At 34.5% G+C, this 9,769-nt stretch overlaps 2 protein-coding genes across 2 annotated transcripts; one reads left to right on the plus strand and one right to left on the minus strand.

Annotated features, from left to right (window-relative positions):
* The first annotated feature begins 261 nt into the window (after positions 1-261).
* Positions 262-2,159, plus strand: LOC107940341 (uncharacterized). Its single transcript, XM_016873773.1, has 4 exons — positions 262-1,113; positions 1,313-1,588; positions 1,670-1,873; positions 2,076-2,159. Exons 1-4 carry the CDS (start codon positions 262-264, stop codon positions 2,157-2,159), a joined length of 1,416 nt encoding a protein of 471 aa, XP_016729262.1.
* A 768-nt stretch (positions 2,160-2,927) lies between these two features.
* LOC107931778 (probable LRR receptor-like serine/threonine-protein kinase At3g47570) lies at positions 2,928-8,891 on the minus strand. Its single transcript, XM_041078643.1, has 4 exons — positions 6,188-8,891; positions 5,608-6,021; positions 3,031-3,444; positions 2,928-2,935 (listed from the first exon to the last, which is right to left on the minus strand). Exons 1-4 carry the CDS (start codon positions 8,889-8,891, stop codon positions 2,928-2,930), a joined length of 3,540 nt encoding a protein of 1,179 aa, XP_040934577.1.
* Positions 8,892-9,769: the final 878 nt, after the last annotated feature.

The following is a 9,769-nucleotide window of genomic DNA, read 5'->3' on the forward strand; positions in this document are numbered from 1 at the left end:
GGAGGAGTTGTTAGCTTATTAGTAGCAATTTGAATTTATTTCTTGTTGAGGTTGTTACTTGGGACTTGTATATAAGGGTTGCTTTGTTAATCAATTAAATTATCCATTTATTCATATTTTATTCTATACTTCAATTAGTTCTTTGCTAAACCAACAGTGGTATTAGAGCCAGTTTTTTTGAGGGACTTGTGAGAAAAGTTTTGTGACAATTCTGAGAAAAAAATTTTAAGAGATACACTTGTGAGGGTTTTTTTTAGGAAAATGGAATCGGGATCGAGTAACCTGTCCATCTCAGCCCCACCTGTGTTTGATAGAGAGAATTATCAAGCATGTGCAGTGAGAATGCAAGCATACATGGAGGGTTGTGATTATTGGGAAGCCATTGAGGAAGACTATGAGGTGACTCTACTTCCTAATAATCCAACTATGAATCAGATCAAAATGTACAATGAGAGAACCACCAGGAAGGCCAAGGCAAGGTCTTGTCTTTATGCTTTGGTTTCGCCGGCCATATTCAATAGAATTATGGCTTTTGGATCAGTGAAGGAAATATGGGACTACCTCAAAGCTGAGTATCAAGGAGATGAGAGGATCAAGAGCATGAAAGTGTTGAATTTGATCAGAGAATTAGAAAGGCTACAAATGAAGGAGTCTGAGTCAATCAAAGAATACTCAGACAAGTTGATTGATATTGCCAACAAGGTAAGAGTTCTTAGGGCTGATCTCTCTGATTCTAGACTGGTGCAGAAGATACTTGTCTCCGTGCCTGAGAAATATGAAGCAACAATTGCCTCTTTTGAGAACACTAAGGACTTGACTCAATTGAGAGTAGTGGAGTTGATTATTGGTTTACAAGCACAAGAGCAGAGGAGGCTAATGAGGCAGGAAGGAAGTATAGAAAGAAGCATAGAAGGAGCATTAAAGGCTAAGATGCAGCAAGGTGAAAAAGGAGAGGAACAGAAGCGGAATGGGAAGAATAGTGATTGCAATAGCGGTAGTGGTTCAGAAACTGCTGCAAAAGGTAATGGGACTGGAAATTTTCACAAATATTCTTCATGTAAGTTTTGTGAAAAACAGAATCATCCTTATTTCAGGTGTTGGAGAAGGCCAGATGTAAAGTGCAGAAAGTGTAACTCGATGGGGCACATTTGGAGCACATGCTGTAATTAAAGAAGAAGAGAACCATTTGTTTGTCGTCTCTTACTTCTCATCAAGCATTTTATGTGACAGTTGGTTAGTTGATAGTGGTTGTACCAATCACATGACTTATGATGGGAAGCTATTTAAAGATCTTGACAAGTCATTTAAATAGAAAGCAAGGATAGGAAATGGAGAATACCTAGAAGTGAATGGAAGAGGCACAGTAGCAATAGAGAGCTGTGCTGGAACTAAGTTGATTTCAGATGTTCTGTTTGTACCTGAGATTGATCAAAACTTGTTGAGTGTGGGGCAATTGGTAGAGAAGAGATTCAAGGTGATGTTCGAAGAGGGAATGTGTCTGATCATTGACTCTAATGGCAATGAATTGTTTAGGATCAAGATGCAGAAGAAGAGGTTCTCATTGAATCCATTTGAAGAGGAGCAAATGGCATCCAAGTTTTAGGAAGATAATCCTATCGTGTAAGAACAACTGCAAATCAAGTGTTTTGAGAATGAGTTGCATGCAAAGGTAACTCTCTTGGAGCAGCAGGTGACATTTCTCTCTGATAAACTATCATCTTTTGCACATGAAATATCTGAAGAACATGCTGAGGAGCCACGGAAAAAGAATAGTGGGTTATGTTTCCAAAATCAAAAATCGACTGAAGAAGCTTCATATGCGAAAGAATTGACATCTGTAGATGTTGTTGAGTTTAAGAATTTAGTTGGTAAGGTGATTAAGCTTTCAATGCAAAATACAAAATTAAAAAAGGAATTATTAGTTACGAGAAGATTGGTTAATCAAACTATAAATCGTATTAATCGCAAGTATAGTGACAACACAAGATCTTGGAAGGAGGGAAAGCACTCTGGCCACTCTCATGACTTTTCTAGAGCAACTTGTGATGATTTTGAATTATGGAATTTTGATTTAGATTGCATTGCATGCTAGGAAACAATTAGAGGCAACTCTTGAAGCTACACTAGTCGAGAAGGAATTCTTAGAAGGCGAATATTGAAGAAACTGGTTTTCAGAGATCAGATGACGGATATTTTACTACATTTTTCACGTTAGTCGTTTTGAGTTTCTTAAGAATAAATTTGGTGTCTTCAGCACTTTAGTTAGGAGGAGAATGTTAGTATCTCAAGGCTGCAGCTATTTTTAAAATAATAAAATTAAGTCTTAGGGGGATTTGTTAGCTTGTTAGTAGGAGGAGGAGTTGTTAGCTTGTTAGTAGTAATTTGAATTTATTTCTTGTTGAGGTTGTTACTTGGGACTTGTATATAAGGGCTGCTTTGTTAATCAATTAAATTATCCCTTCATTCATAGTTTGTTCTATACTTCAATTAGTTCTTTGCTAAACCAACACTTTTCAACAATGTCGTTTCTATTTTTTTTGGATCCTACATATCTGTTTTACAGTCCATGTTTCTTGTTCATGCTTACTCCTTTCAACAATATTGCCTTCAAATTTTTGAACCATAATGAACACTTTTTATATAGAATTTACTCAACTCATTTTTTTATAATATTACCTAACATTATTCCAACTTAAGTGACTAAAACGTAACATTTCAAACGTAAGTGATTAAAATATAATCTGAGACAAATAAGAGTGACTATTTTGACAATTTACCCTAAATATAAACACAATATTCCAATTTATTGATCCACAAAAGGATGTGATTTATGTTTAATGCATATTACAGAAATATATTGTGAATAAAAGAGAATAGCTGCACTTTGCCTGACTTAACCCTCTCAACTCCATTGATATTATGGCACCTTACGTTCCTACAACATAGAAAACAAGGAAACAACTGCCTTTTGTCATGAAATGATGATTATATATATTGTTAAGAACAATGCAATAAGACATTATTGTATACCTGTTGATTGAGCAGCATTTAAAGTTCGGCGCTTATGACAATAGTGAGTAGGACGAAGAAGCTTGTCTCTAATAGAACATAACTTGGAAACAACATCACTCATGTCCAACCGCTCACTCAGCGATTCAGCAGAACAAGCGAGTCTAATCTCAAATATTGAATTCAAGTGTTGAAGATGTCTGTCACTGAAAGTGATGTTTCCAGGTGTTCTATGTCTAGATCTCTCCTGAAGAAGAATAGGATCTATAATCTCAGATATTCGTTCCGGCAAAGCTGCCATAACAAAATTGTGAATCCTGAAACCTTCTTTGAACATGTCATGAGTTGGCCTCTGCCCTGTAAACATCTCTAGCAAAAGAATGCCATAGCTGTACACATCACCTTTTGTTGACAACTCACTTCCCAAGCCATATTCTACAATTGGATTATCACAAATTACATATAGAAATAATTGCAGAGGAAGATCCTTGAGAATTTAAAAGATAGCCTCTTACAACCAAGTTCTAAATATATGAAAAAACACTTCTAGATTGTATTTCTTGCCCTTAAATCATAGAAGAAACAAATAAAGTGAACTTACCTGGTGGAGCATAACCAATAGTTCCTCTTAATCCAAGAGAGCTTGGCTGATTAGTTGAATAGTTAAGTTTGTCTAAAGCAACTTAGACTTCCTCCTCTCAAATTACTGGTAAAAAGACCTCTCAATTCCCTTTCAATTTCGATATTAAGCAAACTAGTCCCTCTCAAAAAATTTTAAAACAATTTAATCCATGTCAATTTTGAAAGCGAGCAACTACGGACAATTCTTATCTGAAAAATCTATTGATTTCAATATTAAAAAAGGTTAAATTATGTTATTAGTCCCTATATTTTATAAAAGTTGTGGATTTAATCCACATACTTTAATTTGGTCATTTTTATCACCAAACAATAATTGTTAAATTCATTAAGTTTAGTTTTGTTATTTCTAAAATCTAATTTGGAAAACATATTATCATATGTGCAATACCATGCCAGCTTTTCATTTCCACATATTACTCACTAAAAACACAGGTAATAGATTAACAACTGTCATTTGCATCAAGACTAATTTCAAAATTCGAAAAGCATAGGGACTTAGAATGATCCAATTGGAGAATATAGACCAAATTTACATCTGAATGTCTAGTACAAGACTAGTAATTGAATTTAACCAAACGAATTTAATTGCTAACATTTGGGTTAGGTCTAAAATTTTAAATTTCAAAAGTAGAGGGACTAAAATTGACAAATTTAAAAATTATATGGACTAAATTTGACCAAATTAAAGTACATGGATTAAATCCACACCTTTCGCAAGGTACATGGACTAATAATAGAATTTAACAAATAATAAAATATGGAAATTATCCAAAAGAAACATAGTTTTGTCTATGCTTAGGTTTTTTTTTTAGATATCTTCCATATCCATTTTATGGCCCATATTTTGTGTTTGTAACAGTCCTTCCCAAAAATGCCATTTCCAATATTTAAACTAACATCTCTATTTGATATTGCAATTTACCTTAACACTATACTCAACACTTGTTGATATTTTACTCGTGCTTAATGACAATCACAAAGTCCTCTTATGAAAGAAAACATTGATCCTATGCAATTAGATCATAACGAACTTTGTTTGCAAGCATCTCTTATAGCTTTGAATTTACTTAATGTCCATAATCTATTCACAATTCACAATTATTCTATTTAAGGATTTATAGAGATTTTGTAAAACTCCCTTTAGCTTTTCAGTCCTAAAATTTGAAACTTTGTTAAAATGGGTCAAAGAAAAAATATTCAATGAGCAATTTAAGATTGTATTTAAGAAGGAAAAGGAGGTGGAAATAAATTAGAAATGCATTTATAGAGATTTTATGAAATATCCCTATGAGGGTTCTAAAATTTTTGAGTACATGAAACTTAGATTAAGTGATTAACACCAACAACTATAATACTTGGTAAAAATTGAGAAGAATCTTCTGATTAAGTCTTAAATTGATTGGTATTTATATTGTTGCCAAAATAAAAGTATATGAGTTTGAGTGCGTTAAATATATTATTAGAATCTATAATGAGATTAATATTCAGTGATTACTGATCAAACTGAGATGTAAAATCTAATAGACTCTTATCAAACATTTCAATAAATTCTTCCAAATTCGAGTAACATAGATAAAATCAAAGCTTATTGGCATTTTCTTGAGTTCTTATTAGATGAGTATCCAATAGTTTAAGAAGCAAAGAGAAAAACAAAGCATTAATACAAATTACACTAAGAAATTATTGGTGGAAAGCTATAGATATTGCATATTTATTCTTTTCTCAAAGCATAGTGCTTTTAGGCGAAATGAGGAGACCTGCTAATACCCAATAGAATGTGAACAAAAGATAAAATCCAACACTTTGACTGACCCAAGCCTCTCAAGCTCAACTTCATCCATACGACACCTTAGATACCTGCATGTTGAATACAAGGAAACAAGTCAAACAACTGCCTTTTGTCATGCAATGATGATTATATTGTTAAGAACAATGCAATAAGACGTTATTGTATACCTGTTGATTGAGCAGCATTTAAAGTTTGGCGCTCATGACTATAGTGAGTAGGACGAAGAAGCTTGTCTCTAATAGAACATAACTTGGAAACAACATCACTCGTGTCCAACCTCTCACTCAGCGATTCAGCAGAACAAGCGAGTCCAATCTCGAATATTGAATTCAAGTGTTGAAGATGTCTGTCACTGAAAGTGATGTTTCCAGGTGTTCTATGTCTAGATCTCTCCTGAAGAAGAATGGGATCTATAATCTCAGTTATTCGTTCCGGCAAAGCTGCCATAACAAAATTGTGAATGCTGAAACCTTCTTCGAACATGTCATGAGTTGGCCTCTTCCCTGTAAACATCTCTAGCAAAAGAATGCCATAGCTGTACACATCACCTTTTGTTGACAACTCACTTCCCAAGCCATATTCTACAATCGGTTTATCAAAAATTACATATAGAAATAATTGCAGAGAAAGATCCTTGAGAATTTATAAGATAGCCTCTTACAACCAAGTTCTAAATATATGAAAAAATACTTCTAGATTGTATGTCTTGCCCTTAAATTATAGAAGAAACAAATAAAGTGAACTTACCTGGTGGAGCATAACCAATAGTTCCTCTTAATCCAAGAGAGCTTGACTGATTAGCAGAATAGTTAAGTTTGTCTGCAGAAAGGATTTTTGCTAAGCCAAAGTCACTTATATGGCCAACCATTTCCTCATCGAGTAGAATATTGCTTGGCTTGAGGTCACAATGAATGATTGGTTCTTCACAAAGATGGTGCAGATATTCGAGTGCATGAGCAACATCTATGGCCACACTTACTCTTTGGAAGAAGTTTAGGTTTCTAGCCGTCTCTGGTTCATTCATGCCAATAAATGGATGCAACCAGTCCTCCAAGCTTCCATTTTCCATGAACTCATAAACCAAGGCTTTAAAATCATTGCCTTGGTAATTGACTCCTGAAATAGCTGTTAGCACCTTGACAAGATTTCGATGTCGAATGTTCTTCAAGGCCTCGCATTCAGCCAGGAAACTCCTGGAAGCTCCACGATTCAGAAGATTAAGCACCTTCACTGCAATAACTGCTCCACTAGCTTCAAGAACTCCTTTGTATACAGAACCAAAGCTTCCTGAACCAACCAAATTCTGCGTGGAGAATCCATCCGTAGCCCTTAGGATGCTTTGGTATGATAACTGTAAAAGGGAACTTTCTACACAAGTTGTTGACTGCTTCTCTTTCTGCTTTCTAAACCACATGATGAGGAGAAAAGAGAATAGAAAAGTCACTCCTAAAATCACAACAACTATTGCAATTTTTAATCTAAGAGAAGTATTTGATAATGGTTTTGAGTTACATCTAGACAAGTGTAACTCAGGAATGCCTCCACAAAGTTTATTGTTTCCCTCAACAAATGTAGCACTTGCATTTTTAAAGACTCCTTCACTTGGTACCGCTCCCTCAAAATCATTGAAAGAGAGATTTAAATATTTTAATGCCCCAAATTTCACAAGAAATTCAGGAATCCCACCTGAAAGATTATTGTTAGATACATCCAGTGCCTCAAGACCTTTTAATGAACTCAAAGATGAAGGAATGGACCCTTCAAAAAAATTGCCATCCAAGAGCAGCTTCTCCATACTTACACAGCTACCAAGATTGTTTGGAAGCAAACCAGATAACTTGTTTTGAGAAACATCCAAGTAACCCAGATTTTTCAGTTTTTCTACTTCAACGGGAAGCTGACCAATCAAATAGTTTGATGATAAGTCTAGTTCAATGGACAAGGATGAAAGCCCAAGTACTTCACGCGGAATTGATCCATTAAGATTGTTGAAAGAAATATCAATTTCAAGCAAATTTAGGCACTTACCTAGACTAGAAGGAATGTTGCCTTGAAGATTGTTAACACCTAAACCAAGTTTGGTTAACATTGTTAAATTTCCAATAGAATAAGGAATAATCCCAGAGAGAAAATTATTATCAGCAGAAAATATCTTTAGCTTCTGTAGTCTCCCGATGTCAAAGGGAATGTGACCTGATAGTTGATTTTGTGCTATTGCTAGAAACTCTAAATTGATGAGATTTCCAATCCCATCTGGGATTCTTCCTGATATTTTGTTCTCTCCTATTACTAAATGTAAAATGGTGCTAGAATAATTGCTAATGCATTCTGGAAATACACCTCCAAAATTATTTTGGATTAGATATAGAAATTCTAGCTTGGTATTATTAACTAAAGTGCACAAAAAATTCAAGTCACCTTCTTCCCCATGACCCAAATGGTTTATGGCTAGGGCACATTTATACAGCTTATTCAGCTTTTCTAATGAAGGCACATTTCCACTGAGTTTGTTATCCGCTAAGTGAAGTACATTCAGATTTGAGGCATTGGATATTAAGAGAGGGATTTGTCCAGAGATTTGATTTCCAGTAATGGAAAAGAACTCAACATATGGCATGGTGATTGATATGTCAGAATGAAGAGTACCTTGAATCTTGTTTTGACCAATATTAAAGATTCTAATATTGGAGAGGTTGAACATTGCAACAGGAACAATACCAGAAATTGCATTTTGTGCTACCGAGAAATCTGAAAGATTTGTCAGCTGTCGAAAAGCTTCAGGTATGATCCCAGTTAATCTATTAATCGCCAAAGAAAGTACTTCCAGGGATGACAAGTTCCCCAACGAAGGTGGGATGCTCCCTCTCAAACTGTTGTTTTGAAGATTCAAGACTTTCAGGTTTGACAAGGAACCCAGCACAGATGGTATTTCTCCTGTTAGTTGGTTGCCTGTCATATCAACTAATGTAAGCTTAGAACAAGCAGATAAATTCGAAGGAATTTCACCACTGAGGGAGTTATTAATCAGACTTAATGTTTCCAATCTTCTTAAACCACCAATTTCTTGTGGAATATCATCGCGGAAGTTGTTGCCCGAAAGATTCAACTCCCTGAGAAAGCTCAAATTTCCAATGTACGGTGACAATGATCCCGATAGTTTCTGGAATTGCAACTCCAACCTGGTGACTCTCTGATGCTTGCGACCGCATGTAACACCAAGCCACTGACAGAAGTGAATGGAACTATTCCAGGATCTGAGCTGATCACCAATTATCTTTACTTTGAACTGGAGTAAAACTTGTTGATCAGTTTCATTTCCTCCAGCTACAGGGCTTGCTAAACCAAGCAAATTAAGACCCTGGAAGTTGAAGCATGAGAGAAGAATTATAACTTCAACATAAACAAGAAAAAAAGAACTAGACACTTCCAAATGCTTTCTTGATTGCTCCATCAATCTGAAAACAATTTCTTGATTGATGAGAATGATTTGTATTTGGGAGTAGGCTTATCCATGGGGGAACTTCAAGTACATCTATATATATTTTCAAAAAAACATCATATTTCTTGTATAAGAAAATGATACATGGTCCCTTATTGACTTTGTGTAAAAGAAATTGGAAAATGTAAGTATTGATTTTCAAAGTCATCTGATAGTTGGTTCTGCCTAATTCTTTGGTCAATACCCTTGGGGGAATGCCATTTTAGAGAAATGATTAAAACAGTAGCTTCTGAAAAGTCATTTCTTTGGAATTAAATAAGGGCATAGCATGGTTTGATTCTTTGCAAAAGAAGTAAAAATTTTGAAAAAAAATTATGATTAAATATATAATTAGTACCTCCTGCTGTTAATGATCAAGTTATAGCTATGGATATTATGATAAAGTTTGATGACATGCAAATGTATACTATTATACATTAATTTTAGTTTTCCCCGATTTTATATAAAAAAATTTAATTTGATTAAAATTTCTCAAACCACTAATAACATTATTGAATTAACAACATTTTAAATTGTTATATTACATATATAAAGAATTATTTTAATCTGAAATCTATGTTTCAACGAAGGCTAACACAAAAAAAGACGGTAACTTTAATTTTGATTCAATTGTATACATCGATATAAAGTTATACAAAATGTTTCTGTCCCATTGCATTGGAATCATGCTCGGGATATTTGGTTTGATATTGAGGTCAGATCGGGAGCCAATAATTATCCTGTTGGTGACTTCCAAGAATGGTGATGGGGTCATTGAGAGCGCCAAAAATATCTTATTCCCTGTAAAATAATGAAAAAGAAATAGTAAAAGGGAAGTAGGGTCGAATCCT

This window comes from Gossypium hirsutum, chromosome A10 (genome assembly GCF_007990345.1).
Source record: "Gossypium hirsutum isolate 1008001.06 chromosome A10, Gossypium_hirsutum_v2.1, whole genome shotgun sequence".
NCBI lineage: Eukaryota > Viridiplantae > Streptophyta > Magnoliopsida > Malvales > Malvaceae > Gossypium > Gossypium hirsutum.

What these genes read in the sequence shown, in the direction of transcription:
- LOC107940341 (XM_016873773.1), top strand. Translation starts at nt 262, where the DNA reads ATGGAATCGGGATCGAGTAACCTGTCCATCTCAGCCCCACCTGTGTTT. An exon ending in CATTTGAAGAGGAGCAAATG is followed by an intron (nt 1,589 to 1,669) that starts GCATCCAAGTTT and finishes TTGCATGCAAAG; the next exon opens with GTAACTCTCTTGGAGCAGCA. An exon ending in TTAAGAATTTAGTTGGTAAG is followed by an intron (nt 1,874 to 2,075) that starts GTGATTAAGCTT and finishes ATTTTGATTTAG; the next exon opens with ATTGCATTGCATGCTAGGAA.
- LOC107931778 (XM_041078643.1), bottom strand. Translation starts at nt 8,891, where the DNA reads ATGGAGCAATCAAGAAAGCATTTGGAAGTGTCTAGTTCTTTTTTTCTT. An exon ending in TATTGGTTATGCTCCACCAG is followed by an intron (nt 6,022 to 6,187) that starts GTAAGTTCACTT and finishes AACCGATTGTAG; the next exon opens with AATATGGCTTGGGAAGTGAG. An exon ending in AAATGCTGCTCAATCAACAG is followed by an intron (nt 3,445 to 5,607) that starts GTATACAATAAC and finishes ATCCAATTGTAG; the next exon opens with AATATGGCTTGGGAAGTGAG.